This window comes from Lithobates pipiens, unplaced genomic scaffold, assembly GCF_037356315.1.
Source record: "Lithobates pipiens isolate NorthernLeopardFrog02 unplaced genomic scaffold, aLitPip1_a1.2 Scaffold_19, whole genome shotgun sequence".
Taxonomy (NCBI): Eukaryota; Metazoa; Chordata; class Amphibia; order Anura; family Ranidae; genus Lithobates; species Lithobates pipiens.
This window is the reverse complement of record NW_027507764.1, coordinates 565,267,171-565,284,402: the sequence shown is the minus strand read 5'-3', so window position 1 is coordinate 565,284,402 and position 17,232 is coordinate 565,267,171. Positions and strand designations below refer to the sequence as shown.

General features: G+C 43.3%; 1 protein-coding gene across 1 annotated transcript in view; it reads right to left on the bottom strand.

Annotated features, from left to right (window-relative positions):
• The window catches only part of TG (thyroglobulin), a 483,762-nt gene that overhangs the window by 293,883 nt on the left and 172,647 nt on the right, over positions 1–17,232 (bottom strand). Inside the window, exons 28-31 of the mRNA XM_077493367.1 lie at positions 10,879–10,998; positions 5,997–6,065; positions 2,385–2,522; positions 330–506 (exon numbers count right to left, since the gene is read on the bottom strand). Of these exons, the coding sequence (XP_077349493.1) occupies positions 330–506; positions 2,385–2,522; positions 5,997–6,065; positions 10,879–10,998 (504 nt within the window). The remainder of the gene's footprint in view (positions 1–329; positions 507–2,384; positions 2,523–5,996; positions 6,066–10,878; positions 10,999–17,232) is intronic.

Genomic DNA, 17,232 nt, shown 5'->3' with positions numbered 1-17,232 from the left:
GCTCAGCGGGAATAATTTTGGCTAATCCTTGCAGTTCATAGGGAAATATAGTTTATAGTCCTGATGGAGAAAAACATCCTTCTCTAGTTCCTGGTGGTAAGTATATAATTCCATCCCCTGAAATGTAGTGGGAGGTATACCACCAAATCCTGAGGCTCAGTGGGAGGTTAAATGCCCATTAAAAGAGAACAAAGAAAACGATTTTTACTTATTCCTGTACTATTTATTCCTCCTTATCTGTAGCATTTATATTTTTAAATATTGCACCCCTTCTTCACTACTCCGCACCATATTCCCCCTTCAGAGTATTATGTGCGCCTGTTACAAACCTTTCCTGCGATACAAGCTCTGGGGCTTATGGTTCAGCACAATGTCACAAGTAGCTGGAACGAGGTCAGTGTAGTTATTACAATTCCATGTGTCCGGGTATATGATACACGTAAAGAATTGCTTCATCGAGTCCTGCAATTCTACCAGACGACACCAGGACTCTTCTTCCTTACAGCCTGCAAAGGAAATAGACAAAGTGCATTTTCCATCTCCAGCAAATGTAAAACCATTTACCGTCCAACAGATACCTATCCGATTTCACTGGAGTTTACACTCACCTAATGATTGCTGATTGAACTATTTACACTGAAATATTAGCTTCTGGCACTCCAAAAATCCACATAGTAATCCGAGTAAGAGTTACAATGAGCAATGCTACAATTTTGTTACAAACAGTGACCAAAATAAAACCCAAATGTGTGTTTTTTTAATGTAAACTATAATGGTTTGGGGTCCTTTTTAAGTTAACATAATAAAAAATATTATTAAAATAAATAATAAAATAATAAATAATAATAAATAATAAAATATTAAATACACCAATCAGCACTAACTTCGTGACCAATGACTGGTAAAGTAAATAACGTGAATTATGCTAAAAATATGCACTGTCACTGTACTAATGACACTGGCAGGGAAGGCAATAACATCAGGGAGCGATTAAAGGGTTAACTGTGTGCCTAACTAATGTTTCCGTGTAGTTGGGGAGGTGCTTTTACCATAGCTCCCAACTGTCCCTGATTTCGAGGGACTGTCCCTGATTTGGAGCATTGTTCTTCTGTCCCTAATTTGTCCCTCATTTTGGTCTGATCTATATAGTTGTATATAAAATGCACTTTTTATCTATCAAAAAATGTTTTCTAGTGCTAAACCTTTCATCTGATTCCTAAATTGCTGCATTTGTAAATTTCAAAAGCCAATATAAAGGAATAGTAGTGGTAAAAAAAAAACACTTGTGGGTTTAACCAATCTTGTTTTTTTGTACAATTCTCCTTTAAGGGGGCGTGGCAAGGGGTGTGTCCTATGCCTGCATACTTTTGCCGATAGGTGTCCCTCATTCCCATCTCAAAAAGTTGGGAGGTATGCTTTTACTAGTGGAAGACATGGATCGGTTATCCTGCTTTACAGGAACACAGGATCCATGCCTTCTGTACACAAAGAACAGCAATCTGCCTTGTTTACATAGGCAGACCAGCATTCTGTCAGTATAACTAATGATCAGCGGGTGCCGGTGGACATCGGAAGCGCAGGACCTACTAATCAGCTCCCGCTGTGTAAAATAACGACAGGAGTGTGCCACCGGTGGTGCGCACTTGTGCCCAAAGCCCGAAAGTGCAGAATCACTAGTCAAGTTCCTCCACCCCAAACTCGCTCATTCATGTCTTTATGGACCTTGCTTTGTGCACTGGTGTGCAGTCATGTTGGAACAGGAAGCGGCCATCCCCAAACTGTTCCCACAAAGCTGGGAGCTTCAAAATTGCACCCGCTCGTGGAATGGCGACAAACTTTTACCCTTAAAAATCTCCATAGGCGGCATTTAAAAAAATACTGTGCTCAGCGGAAATAATTTTTACCAATGTCTTGGTATGCTAATGCCTTAAGAGTTCCTTTCACTGGAACTAATGGGCCAAGCCCAACCCCTGAAAAACAACCCCACACCATAATCCCCCCTCCACCAAATGATTTGGAGCAAGGTCCATAAAGGCGTGGATGAGCGAGTTTTGGGGTGGAGGAACATGACTGGCCTGCACAGAGTCCTGACCTCAACCCGACAGAACACTTTTGAGTTGAATTAGAGTGGAGACTGCGAGCCAGGCCTTCTCGCTTCTGGAAGAATGGTCAAACATTCCCATAGACACTCCTAAACCTTGTGGACAGCCTTCCCAGAAGAGTTGAAGCTGTTATAGTTGCAAAGGGTGGACCAAGTCAATAGTGAACCCTACGGACTAAGACTGGGATGCCATTAAAGTTCATGTGCGTGTAAAGGCAGGCGTCCCAATACTTTTGTAAATATAGTGTTTATTACAAAACCAAAGGCTTGAAGTCATACTCACGAGAAAGACACCAGTTCTGGGCTTGTTCGGGTGTGTAACGATCTTTGGAAATCCAGTACTCTGTGTGTGCTAGGTCAATATCTTGGTTTATCACAACGTCATTATCGTTCACAGGAAGGAACAAGTCCCGTACAGACTCTGCAGAGATATGAGAACAGGGAGTGTAATTTTAAAGCAGGCAGTGAAGTGGCAGTTTGGTAGCGGATGGTTGGAGTCCATGAGTCCCCGATATAGGACATTGGTAGTAAATGGAGGGGCAAGACTGCCAATAAATGATATATAAACCCGATTTCTACAGGTAACTCCACTTTCAAAAGGAAAAAAATAGCAAACTGAAAAATGATATAGTCTATACAATTGTGACACAAGTCATGTTGTAGCTGAATGTTATTAAAAATGCGTTTCCCTTTAAACCTGCAGAGCTGTAATTTTCCGTAAAATACAATATGACGACCTGGGGGAGTTCTGTATACAGATGGTATACAGAATGCCCCCCCCCCCCCCCCCCAATGTAATTTCCTGCTTGTGTGATTGGCTCACTGAATTTCTCAGAAGTCTGCACTAAGATACAAGTCAGATTTTGGGCATCCCCTGCAACACAAATTGTCATTTTTGGTGAGATACTTCCAAAGGTTAAAGGTTTGAATATTTTTTTTAACCACTTCATGAAAGCCGCACGCCAATGTGCTTCCCTACTTTGGGGACGGATATCGTTGTTATGGCAGCAGCTAACTGTCATAACCCCCGGCATCCCCGTGTTCGGCCGCGGTCCGGCACTGCCCGAGGGCCCCATGCCACTAGGGGGCCCCATCAGGGTTGCCAGCCTCAGTAAAACAAGTGACAGTATGTAAAAAATGTGTGGGTTTTTTTTTTACATCTGTCTTTGAAATGTCCCTTACCGACATCCTTTTGGCCTAAAAATCCAGAGATTATAGCTGCCCCACCTCTCCAGTACCTTCTCAGCCAATAGAAACATGTCTGTGTATACTGTGTGATTGTATACTGTGTGTGTGTGTATTTGTGTATACTGTGTGGCCCCATAATCTCTGATTGCCTGGGGGCCCCATAATCTCCTATTGCCCGAGCGCCCAATGAGTTGTCAGTCCGCCCCTGCCTCCTGCCACGATCCGGTGCCCTCCGCCACTTACTGGAGCCATCGGCAGCAGTAGAGACGATCGCGTCTGTCCCCTGGGCTGACATGGAGACAAGTGAGGGGAAGATGGCCCCCACCCGTCTCTATGACACTGCAGGGCAGAAGCGACATCAAATGCCACTTCCGCCCATAGCTCTTAAAGGGCCATTTTGTTTTTAATTGTTTTTTTAAATTACAATAAAAAATAAAATAAAAAAAATGTATATTGCATTTTTGTGTAAATATGAGATCTGAGGTCTTTTTGACCTCACATCTCATATTTAAGAGGACCTGTCATGCTTTTTTTCTATTACAAGGGATGTTTACATTCCTTGTAATAGGAATAAAAGTGACACTTTTTTATTTTAAACAGAGTAAAAATAAAAAGTAAAAGGTAAAATAAATAAGATTTTTTTTTTTTAAACGCGCCCCCGTCCCGCTGAGCTCGTGTGCAGAAGCGAATGCATACGTGAGTAGCGCCCACATATGAAAACGGTATTCAAACCACACATGTGAGGTATTGCCGCGATCGGTAGAGCGAGAGCAATAATTCTAGCCCTAGATCTCCTCTGTAACGCAAAACATACAACTGATAGAATTTTTTAAATGCCGCCAATAGAGATTTTTAAGGGTAAAAGTTTGTCGCCATTCCACGAGCGGGTGCAATTTTGAAGCATGACATGTTGGGTATCAATTTATTCGGCATAAAATTATCTTTCACAATATAAAAAATTCGGCTAACTTTACTGTTATTTTTTAATTTAAAAAAGTGTGTTTTAAAAAAAAAAAAAAGTGCGCTTGTGCAAATATGGTGTGACAGAAAGTATTGCAAACGACCACCATTTTATTCTCTAGGGTGTTAGCCCTTGTACACACGGTCGGAGAATCCGTTGGAATGTGTCCTATCGGACCGTGTCGTCGGATGATCCGACTGTGTGTGGTATGCATCGGACTGTTTCCGTCCGAATATCCATCGGACCCAATTTTCCAACATGTTGGAAATATTTCCCGACCAACTGGTTTGATCGGACATACTCCGATCATGTGTAGAGAATTTTGATCGGACCAAGTGCCACACATGCTCAGATCAAATTCCTACATCAAAGCTATTGGCTACTAGCCTGAATGTAGTCCCATCGTAACGAAATTACGTCATCACGTTCTGAAAGATCGGATTTTTCGACAACTTAGTCCGACCGTGTGTATGCAACAGTTTCGGACACAATCCGTCGGACTAAATCCGACGGACAAAATCCGACGGATTTGGTTGGCAGAATCTCCGACCGTGTGTACAGGGGCTTAGAAAAAAATGTATAATGTTTGGAGGTTCCAAGTAATTTTCTTGCAAAAAAAACAGTTTTTAACTTGTAAACACCACATCTAAAAAAAGGTCTTAAAGTGGTTAAATAACAAACATGTCATACTTACCTCCACTGTGCAGCTCGTTTTACACAGAGTGGCCCCGAACCTGTTTTTCTGGGATCCCTCAACGTCTCTTTCGGCTCCTCCCAGCTTCTTATAACCCCCTCTGAGAAGCGCTCTCCCAAGGGGGTTACCTTGCGGATGCGCTCTTGAGTCCTGTATTCGGCGTCCATAGCTGCCGACTACAGGATTCGGCCTCGCCCCCCCGGCCCTTGCGTCACTGGAATTGATTCACAGCAGCATGAGCCAATGGCTGTGCTGCTATCAATCTATCCAATGAAAAGCCGAGAAGACCGAGCAAAGGAAGAACGCTCGCAAATTGGGACTTTCCGGGGCTCAGGTAAGTAAAACAAGGGGGGCTGGGGGGCCAGTGATCGTAAGATGTTTTTTCACCTTAATGCATAGGATGCATTAAGGTGAAAAAACATGAACCTTTACAACCCCTTTAAGCTAAAGGGATGCAGACTCTGCCACTTTCCTCATTAGAGCCCTGCAAGTGCAGCAGCTGATTGATAATTATAAAGCCACTCCCATATAGATTTACATGGACACGGAGAAACAGCTTTTACTTCAGAATAACAGAAGGTAGGAATCTGTAACAAAGTTTGGTAAAATCCCTGCAATGTACATAGATCACCCAGGGGGAATGTTTTTATTCTCAACAAAAGTGGAATGGAAATTTCATTTTTTGTTTATAGCGAAAAAAAATAAAAACCGCAGAGGTGATCAAATACCACCAAAAGAAAGCTCTATTTGTGGGGGGTAAAAAAAATGGCAATTTTGTTTGGGTACAACGTCGCACGACTGCGCAATTTTCAGTTAAAGCGACGCAGTGTCGTATCGCAAAAAGTGCTCTGGTCAGGAAGGGGGTAAAATCTTCCGGGGCTGAATTGGTTAAAGATCACCAAAATTATGGTTAGGATCAGATGTTTAACTCCAAAACCCTCATGTAAAAAAAAAAAATCAATGTTCCGATTGCTTGTGAGTGGTTTGGTTTGAATATTTGTAAGCGAATCCATTGAAATAAACACATTATTGAATGAAATGAAAGCAGATACCTGTAATATTAGCATTGTTCTGGGAAGCCCTCTGCGGACATTCAGCCTCGTCGGTCACAGTCCGAACATCTGCATTACAACACCAATATTATTTTCCGGAAGAAAAAACGAATTAGCTTTCCATGAATATATGTTGTTTTGTTGTTTACCGTTTCATCGAGCATATTGGACTGGCACTGTATGTATTTTATAGTCCATTGCAACTCCCTCCATGTTAGGGTTGGCACCTCATACCTTTAAACCTGAACACATATTAATTACATGTGTTCTGTGGCTGATTAAGGTGGTAATTAAACTCACTTGGTGCCTTATCTGCATTCAATTAGCCTCAGAACCCGAGTAATTTATATGTGTTCGGGTTTGAAGGGATGAGGTGGCAATCCTACTCCATGTTGGCCTACTTCTACTCGGACCACCCCCCTTCAGTCCATCATGAACACTACTGCCAGACACATCCACCTTACCAACCATTCAGAGTCTACCACCCCTCTCTACTGGTCCCTTCACTGGTATCCACTTGCCCAACTAATAAAATTCAAAATCCTAACAACTTTTAAAGCCATTCCCAACTCTGCCCCAGCTACATTACCAACCACATTCAAAACATCACTCAAACCATCCTCTCCTCCCCAGACCTCCTGCTCTCTGGCACCCTCGTTGCCTCCTCCCATGCTCACCTCCAGGACTTCTCCAGAGCCTCACCCACCCTCTGAAACTCCCTAACCCAACTTCTCTGGCTGTCTTCTACGCTGTTTTAGGCGACCCTTGAAAACTCGTACTTGGGGAGGACTACTCCACCTCTGCCTAACAACGCCACTTTTCTTTCTTCATCAACTCATCCCTCAAGTTATTACCTTTTGTATCACTTGCCTGTCCCTTTTAGATTGTAAGCTCTCATGAACAGGGCCCTCTGGACCTTCGTGTATTAAACTGTATTGTAACTGTACTGTCTCCCTTTCCTTTTTAAAATGCATGCCAACTGTTGGCACTATACTATATAAGTAATATTTATATTACTTTAAAAGGACAGTCCACCCAGAATTGATATTTCAGTGTTTGATAGATGCTGTCTTCTTCCATCTCTCAGGGACTCTATTGGTGAGATCTCTGCACTCAGTTCTCAGATTGGTACACCAGATGTGGCCATTATGAGGGGCTCCCATCATCTTTGCTGGATTTTAATTATCCGTAAAACCCCTGTGAAGATGTCCTTTTAGGCGAAACACGTAGGGAGGAGCTAAAGGGTGTTCAGTGAATGATTTTGAATATGTTGTGTACCTTTTCATATATCTGAATACAAGCCTGGTTTTAATAAATGGTGTTTAACAACTTGTCGACGAGCCACCGTAGTTGTACTGCGTCAGGTTAGCATGGTTGCAGGAACCGCAGTCATTGTATATCATTGTATATCATCCACTTTAAGAGGGCCTCCAGCCACCCGCAATCACTCCACAGAGAGCCAGAACGGGGATCTGTCAATGACAGATTCCCGTTCTGACAGGGGAGGAGAGACAGATCTGCTGTTCCTAGTGATTAGGAACAGCCATCTCTCTCCTCCTCCAGTCAGTCTCATCCCTCTACAGTTAGAAACACTTCCCAGGGAAGACATTTAACCCCTTAACCCCTTGATCGCCCCCTAGATTTAACCCCTTCCCTACCAGTGACATTTACACAGTAATCAGTATATTTTTATAGCACTGATCCCTGTATAAATGTCAATGTATAAAAAGTGTCAATAGTGCCTGATCTGTCCGCCGCAATCCCACTAAAAATCACTGATCACCGACATTACCAGTAAAAATACATAAATAGTAAAAAAAAATGGCATAAAAATATTCCCTATTTTGTAGATGCTACAACTTTTGCGCAAGACAATCAATATACGCTTATTGCGATTTTTTGTAAATATGTAGAAGAATACATATTGGACTAAACTAATGAAAAAAATATGTTTTTTTTTTTTGGGTGATTATTATTACAGCATAAAGTAATAAATAATTTTTTTTTCACTGCGCAAAAAATAAAAAATGCAGAGGTGATCAAATACCACCAAAAGAAAGCTCTATTTGTGGGAAAAAAGGACGTCAACTTTTTTTGGGTACAGCACCGCAAAAAAAAAAAAGGTCTGGTCATTAAGGGGGCAAATTCTTCCGGTCCTTAAGTGGTTGATGTAATACACTATTACGGTTGCTCTCTCCCCTCTGTGTGAATGGTTGATATTCTGCTTGGTGATCTATGTGGAACCGAAGCTGTGTGGTCACATGGTGGGCTGTGCTTTAGATTGATCATCCACCATCCATTAATCTATTGGGGATTTCTCCCATAAAGAGCTATTACACCTCCCTACAGATCTAGCGCTCTGGTAAGCAGCAGTGTGGATTCTTGGTCACTGGTACACAATGGTTGTGTGTCATAAGAAGATCCATTCACATTTTTTGGTGGACTTGATTTATTGTTATATCGTTGATCTATTGTTGAATATCGTTTTATGGACTTTTTACAATGATATCATCTTAAATGCTAATATTTTTGGTGGACTTTAATTTAAAATGTGATATGCATGTATGAATTTTATATTTAATGTAACACACTATTGACTCACTTAAAGTGACAGTGACCCTAGTTTTTGTATTCATTTAAATGGATTTTTAATTTAATTTATGTTATGGAGAATGTAGCAGGAGTAGCTGAAGCACGCAAAGGTGGGTTGGAGCTTCCATAACTCCTAGATGGACATGAATAATCGGGAATAATGGTAGTGGGATCCCAGTGTGAAGTATCCAATAAATCTAAGAAGGGCTGACAGCTAGACATGTGCAATTCGTTTAGTTCCGAATTCGATTTTTAACAAATTTTGACAAATTCGTTAATTTTTCAATTTCCGAAATTTTGGAATTTCCGAGTTTCTAATCTCCAAAATTTCTGAATTTCCGAAATTCGGAATTTCCAAAATTCGGAATTTGGAAATTGGAAAACTTTGGAAATTGGAAAAGTCGAAAATTCTAATTCGGAAATTTCGTAAAATTTGGAAATTCGAAATGAGGAAATTCGAAAATTCTGAATTTTGGAAAATCGGAAATTTGGAAATTTGAAAATAAGAATAAAGTTCTGAAAATTCAAAAGAATGAAAATCCAAAAATTTGAAAACCCAAAAATCTGAAATAACTAATTAATAATAACTATTAAATTATAGGTATTGGAATTTCCTTTCAAATTTGGCTGTTGGTGAACGTAGTGTAGCGGATGACATTTTGGACAAAGTGTCATTCATGTGTAAATTTCGTTTTTGCCTCAGAACGGTAATGTGGTTTTGAGGGTTAATTAAGTAGGTTAACTTTGACATCAGTTTGGCTGGGCTGTGTTAGAAGTTCTGCTTGGTCATGTGTACAGTGTGATGCACATGAAAAGCCAGAACCAGGCCTGGTTGGACGGTTTGGGTATCAGCCTTCTCAGAACCAATCAGTGGGTGTGCCGGGCCCCGCTGAGGAGTCTGGGAAGGGGTACTTAAGATGTTGAAGTCACGTGTAGAGGAGGACCGGGGTGGCCCCGGGAGGGGTCCTGGTCACGGGGTGTTCGACATCCCACCACATGCTTCTGTTAGTTACCCCCAATAGACCCGCCTGGTCTGGGGTTGGGATCCGTCTGTTCCCGAGTTTCGGAAACCGGCTGGTCCGAGGCGCAGTAACTGAGGGAGGATTCAAGGTGTCCGGGCGTGCTCTTGGCTTGGAGGGGCACCACAGCTCGTGAAAGTGACCAGGGGAGGACTCTTTGGAGGAGGACCAACAAGCTGGCATCCTGAGAAGTGCCTGGTTACTGAGCTGGGAAGCACATTGATGAGTCTACGCTTTTTCCAGTACTATCAAGGAGACAGAGAACATTCCAGGTACTGAGGAAAAAGGTTCCTGTTCACTTTCAGTTACAACTTGTTCAAGGTCAGAGATTTTACAAGTTCTGAATCAAAGTGCTGACTGCCATAATTTCTGGCTAGAGATTTGTTCAGCTTTGAAGTGCCCAGCTGCGAGTGGCTACTCGCTGGGTGGTACTAGAGACTTTGTTATGTCTGCAGTTCAAGGTGCCTGAGTTCTTCACCCTTGCTCTCTGTTCCCATACGAGACTGTGTTGTTGGATGTTACCCCTGCAAAATAAAACCTTTCAGAAGGACTTTAATGGTGTCAGCGTCCAAGTTGTTGGGTATCAACCCTGGTAACCCCTAGACATGGAAGAGCAAGCCAAGTGGAGGTAACCGGTAAGCCCATAAAGTTAAGGCCGCCCTGCAAAGGGTTATGCCTGCTACAGTAGTAACGAGTACGAATTTATCCAAAGTTACGAATTATCTGAAATAACAAATGCCGTATCTAAAAGAATAGAACGTAATGATCTAATAATAATAAATAATAATAATAATAAAGCCTTTTTATTATTATTATTTATGATTAATTTGTTCCATTCCATTTGTTTAGATGCGGCATTCATTATTTCGGATAATTCGTAACTTCAGATGAATTTGTATTCGTTACATTCACAAACAGCCAAATTTGAAAGGAAATTCCAATACCTATAATGTAATAGTTAGTTATCATTAGTTAGTTATTATTTCAAATTTTACAGATTTTCTCTCTTTTTTTTCAGATTTTCAAATTTTCTGACTTTTGAATTCCCGAATTTTCGAATTCGGAAATTCGGAAAATTCAAAAATGCGAAAATCCAAATTTTCGGATTTCCGAATTTCCAAAAAAACGAATGAAACAAAAACGAAAACGAACAAATTTTTTGTCAGTGCACATGTCTACTGACTCCATCCCCCAGTCTTCACTAGTAACTAAAATTAATTTTATGGATGGGCTAACACTTTATTTACAAGCAAGGGAAAAAAAAACATTACCTGTGCGTAAGAAGACACTCTGGAAACGAGTGAAAAGTGCCTGAATCTCTTCTTTGACGTCCTCGGTCAGCTCCGTGCTGTACTCCACCATCCCAACACTCTGAGACAACAAAGAGTAGCCTACAAAGAGAAGAATTGTCTTTTATATGTCCTTCTTCCTGACTACATACTGTTTAGTAAAATGAAAGTGGTTGTAAACCCTTACTTTTACCCAGTGAAGTGACCCACCTCAGATGATAAACAGAGATGAAACAAATCCTCCTACATGAGTTGTACCTGTTTATCTGCAGTCCTCTCTCCTTGCCTTCTAAAACACAGATCAAAATATGTTTATTATCTCCAGAAGGCAGAGGGTGGAGATCTGATGTCACACACTACACAGCGCAGCACAGCACAGAAAGGAGAGCTCAGCGTAATCTGAGACCTGAGTGGAGGCAATGGACACATTCCTATAGGGAAACATGAACAGCTGAGGCTGCCAGTCACCTGTGCTTGAATGGAGGGGAGGGAGGAGTGGACCATCTCCTAGGATTTCTTGGTGTGGAGGTAAGGTAACCATAGATGCCGAACTGGCTGAATTCCACGTGTGGACACTGCAGCTGAACAAAAGTCGGTCTACCTATTGAAAATCTGCATTCTGAAGGTTTTTTCACTTTAATGCAGAACCTTTTGCCTTTACAACCACTTTAAGGTAAGAAATGTCCAGGCTTTAGGACCACTTTAAATAAATATGAAACTTTCAAATTAACTTTTTCCCCCAATAAGGTGTTCTTTCTCTGGTGCATTTAGCCTAGAGGCGATTCAGTTCGCATTGTACGCTATACAAGTATTTCATTCATTCAGCGATAATCAGCATTTAAAATGTTCTCAGGGAAGAAATGCTTACTGTATATAAAGAATATTTTAAGGTGCTCTAAGAAAGGTCCATAAGTTGAGTCAATTTTTGAATAGTTTAATATGTTTCTATTTTATTTTATGACATAGGGGACTGCACTTTGAGTTTTTTAATCTTTGTTGAATAAAGGCTTTTATTACATATTACATACAGTGCCTTGAAAAAGTATTCACACCCTTTGAAATTTTCCTACATTTTGTCATATTACAACCAAAAATGTACATGTATTTATTGGGATTGTATGTGATAGACCAACACAAAGTGGCACATCATTGTGAAGTGGAAGGAAAATGTTAAATGCTTTTCAACATTTTTTACAAATAAATATCTGAAAAGTGGGGCGTGCATTTGTATTCAGCGCCCTTTACTCTGATACCCCTAAATAAAATATATTTAGTAAATAGAGTCCCCCAGTGTGTAATTTAATTTCAGTATAAATACAGCTGTTCTGTGAAGCCCTCAGAAGTTTGTTAGAGGACCTTAGTGAACAAACAGCATCATGAAGGCCAAGGAACACATCGGACAGGTCAGGGATAAAGTTGTGGAGGAGTTTAAAGCAGGGTTAGTTTATAAAAAAATATCCCAAGCGTTGAACATCTCAGACAGCACTGTTCAATCCATCATGCGAAAATGGAAAGAGTATGGCACAACTGCAAACCTACCAAGACATGGCCGTCCACCTAAACTGACAGGCCGGGCAAGGAGAACATTCATCAGAGAAGCAGCCAAGAGGTCCATGGTAACTCTGGAGGAGCTGCAGAGATCCACAGCTCAGGTGGGAGAATCTGTCCACAGGACAACTATAAGTCGTGCTCTCCACAAATCTGGCCTTAAGGCTGCTCTCACACTGAGGCGCTTTACAGGTGCTATATCGCTTAAAATAGCGCCTGCATAGCGCCTGTAAAGAGCCTCTCTTCTCACTCCAGTGTGAAAGCCCAAGTGCTTTCACACTGTGATTTCGCTTGCAGGATGGTAAAAAAAAAATCCTGCAAGCCACATCTTTGCAGCGCTGAAAGAGCGGTGTACACACCGCTCCTAAAGCGCTCCTGCCCATTGAAATCAATGGGCAGCGCTGCCAGACCGCCGGCAAAGCGCCACTGCAGCAGGTACTTTGCGGTCCGTTTCAACCCCTTTTAGGCCGGTAGCGGGGGTTAAAAGCGCCCCGCTAGCAGCCGAATAGCGTCGCTAAAGTTATGGTAACGACGGCCCCACCACCCCAGTGTGAAAGTAGCCTTATGGAAGAGTGGCAAGAAGAAAGCCATTGTTAAAAGAAAGCCATAAGAAGTCCCGTTTGCAGTTTGTGAGAAGCCATGTGGAGGACACAGCAAACATGTGGAAGAAGGTGATCTGGTCAGATGAAACCAAAATTGAACTTTTTAGCCTAAAAGCAAAAGCTATGTGTGGCAGAAAACTAACACTGCACATCACCCTGAACACACCATCCCCACTGTGAAACATGGTGGTGGCAGCAGCTTGTTTTGGGGATGCTTTTCTTCAGCAGGTACAGGGAAGCTGGTCAGACTTGATGTGAAGATGGATGGAGCCAAATACAAGGCAATCTTAGAAGAAAACCTGTTATGCCTGATTATCCAGTGGACTTGGTCCGGCGGACCAGAGTCCACCAGACAAACTGGCCGTGTGTGGGCTCCTGCGGACTTTTTCCTCCCAAAAGTCCAGCCGACTTAGAAAGACGTTTTGACGCAAAATTGTCCGCCAGACTCGGCAGTCCTGCGGACAATTCGCCCATCTGTGTGCTAGTCAGCCAGACTTTTGAAGTGGACTTGCCCACACACGGAGAAAAGTCCGTTCATTTTGAACGTGGCTCCAGGTAGACGGAACTAGCGCTGGAAGTCAATTTCGCCGCCTCCATCGGCGAGATTGACACCTCGCTAGCCCCATCGCCTGGTATGTATTTAAAGGGGAAGCCTTAACCCGGAAAAACGGCGTGGGGATCCCCCCAAAGTCCATAGCAGGCCCTTATCCGAGCACGCAGCCCAGCCGGTCAGGAAAGGGGTTGGGGACGAACGAATGCCCCCCTCCTGAGCTGGACCAGGCCACGTGCCCTCAACATGGGGGGTGCTTTGGGGAAGGGCCCCCCCCCACACCAAAGCACCTTTTCCCCATGTTGATGAGGACAAGGGCCTCTTCCCTACAACCTTGGCCGTTGGTTGTCGGGGTCTGCGGGCTGGGGCTTATCAGAATCTGGGAGCCCCCTTTAATAAGGGGGCCCCAGATCCTGGCTTCCCACCCTATGTGAATGAGTATGGGGTACATGGTACCACTACCCATTCACCTGGGGAAAAAAGTATAAATAAAAAACACACAACACAGGTTTTTAAAATACTTTATTAGACAGCTCTGAGGGTCTTCTCTTCATCCGTCTTCGGGGGGTCTTCGTCGCCGCCGCCATCCGGGGGTCTTCTTCCGACTTCGGGGTTATTGTCCCGCCCTTCGGTTCTTCTTGCCGGGCCTCCACTTTCTTCTTCCAGCTCTTTTACTAGCGTTGGACCGGTCTTCTGTCGCTGTCGTCGCCGCTTTCTGCTTCTTCTTCTGCTTCCGATGTTGACACAACGCTCTCTCTGGCCGCAATGGCAGGGACGCGTTGTGTGGCGATATAGGGAAAAGGGGCGGGGTCACTGGGTAATGTCACATGGTGACCCCATCCCTTATGATGTCACAGTCCCAGAGGATGCTGGTACTGTGACATCATAAGGGCCAGGGTCACCATGTGACATCACCCAGTGACCCCGCCCCTTGTCCCTATATAAGTCGACGCACAACGCGTCCTCAGCTTTACGGCCGGAGAGAGCGCTCGCTCGTCCCCACCCCCTTTCCTGACCGGACGGGCTGCGTGCTCGGATAAGGGTCTGCTATGGACTTTGGGGGGACCCCCACACCATTTTTTCGGCGTAGGGGTTCCCCGTTAAATCCATACCAGCCGACGGGGCTAGCGAGGAGTTAATCGTGCCGAAGGAGGCGGCGACATTCACTTTCTTTGCTAGTTCCATCTACCTGGAGTCACGTTCAAAATGAACAGACTTTACTCCGTGTGTGGGCAAGTCCGTTCATTTCAAAAGTCCGGCGGACTCCCGCCATAGTCCGGCAGATTGTCGGCCGGAAAAGTCCGATGGATTGTCTGCCGGAAAAGTCCGGTCGTGTGTGGGCAGGTCCACTCGGGAAAGTCCGGCGGACCTCCGCTGGTTGTCCGCCGGACTAAGTCCACTGGATAGTCCGATCGTGTGTACAGGGCATTAGAGTCTGCAAAAGACTTGAGACTGGGGGGAGATTCACCTTCCAGCAGGACAACAACCCTAAACATACAGCCAGAGCTACAATGGAATAGTTTAAATCAAAGCATATTCATGTGTTAGAATGGTCCAGTCAAACTCCAGACCTAAATCCAATTGAGAATCTGTGGCAAGACTTGAAAATTGCTATTCACAGACACTCTCCATCCAATCTGACAGAGCTTGAGCTATTTTGCAAAGAAAAATGGTCAAAAATGTCCCTGTCTAGATGTGCAAAGCTGGTAGAGACATCCCCAAAAAGACTTGCAGCTGTAATTGCAGAGAAAGGCGGTTCTACAAAGTATTGGCTTAGGGTGGCTGGATACAAATGCACCCCACACTTTTCACATATTTATTTGCAACAAATTTTGAAAACCATTTATAATTTTCTTTCCACTTCACAATTATGTGTCACTTTGTGTTGGTCTATCACATAAAACCCCCAAAAAATACATTTACGTTTTTGGTTGTAACATGACAAAATGTGGAAAATTACAAGGGGTGTGAATACTTTTTCCAGGCACTGTAAATGTTATATTTTTTGCATGTTGATAGGGGAGCGCTAGTGATTTGAATCATTAAAATATTTAGAAATGTGAAATATTACAAACCTTCTAAAATAAAAATCAATAATAAAAATGACATAAGATTTATATGAAAAGTAACAGGTACTTTAAATGTCTGCATGGGTACATTCCTACCATGCCAAAATATATAGCAACGGTAACTTTTTCAAAAGGATTCCACTTTTTTTACTAAAAGACAACCCTGCGCTCCAATCCAATGGCTTTTATAAAGGCTGAGATGATGTCATCAGTCTGCTGCAGGCAAAACAAAGCATTTTCCCAGTCGCCTCTCCCATTATCACAAGTCACATAGTGAGAGGCTTCAGCAGGGGCTGATCTGTGTCAGACATGTTTGAACAGCAGCAAGATTTACATGACTGCATTATCTCTTAGCCAGCATCTCAGCCTGGGAAGTAGATGTGTCCTTGGATGATGGCTAAACAAAGATGGCTTTGTCCTTCTGAAGAAAAGCACATGAAGGCATTGTCAGGGGGAGTTGTGTGAACTCTGTAAGAGGTAATAAATACTAGTGCCACACTGACACATTGTTATAGATGCATAAATTTAATAAGAACATTTTTCTATATCCGATACTAGATCTTCTTTTAACAGGCCCATTGGTTATCCAACATATAGCAAAAGAAGAAAGCTGCAAACATTGGATGTCTCGTTGCTTCTTAGTAGGGATGAGCTAAGTTTTGGGTCAAATTCAGTTCAGCCTGAACCGATGGGGGGCAGTTACATGTCAGCTGTGGCTGTGAAATTCTCTGCCCATCAGCCATAACAAAGGGGCAGAAATACAAAAAAAAGGGGGGATTGGGGAAATTGGGACTTTGAGTAAAGCCATGACTGGGTAAAGTCATATGCCTCCATCCTGTCATTTGAGAGCCAAAGCGCCACTGCGGCAAGGGGCAGCGGTGGTGCAAAGAGCTTCATTTAAAGTCCCACTTTTTTCTTTGCACCACCGCTGCCCCTTGCCACAGTGGCACTTTTGCTTTGAAAGGGGCAGGGATGTTGGTGACATCAATGACCTACTATGGACACATGGCCATATTTGGACAATGTCATTGACAAAATATGGGCATATGGCTGCGGGTCAGGGGGTTCAATGGCTGCACGTTATTGCCATGAGTTCAGGCCGAACCTTAGCTCATCCTTATTCCTTAACATGCATGCAATTTGTGTGAAAAAACAATATCTATTGCTAGGTTTGAGTAAGACTTTGAAAGTTAGTTCACCTTCTGGCTAGTTAAAGCGGTCCTCCACCCTGAAGTGGAAGTTCTGCTCATCTGATCTCTCCCCCCCTCCGGTGCCACAATCGGCACCTTTCAGGGGGGAGGGGGGTGCAGTTACCTGGATAATCCAGGTTTCTGCACCCACTTCCGGGACAAGACTACCGCAGATGCCCCCCCCCCCCCCCCCCCGTTGTGTTCTGGGAAACACACAGTTCCCAGGACACAGCGGGACCAGCAGAGACGCGCAGCGCGACTCTCGCATGCATAGTAGGGAACCGGGCAGTGAAGCCGCAATGCTTCACTTCCCGATTCCCTGACAGAGGATGGCGGCGGGGGCAGCAGAGAGACGATTGATTGCTCGTCATCTGCCG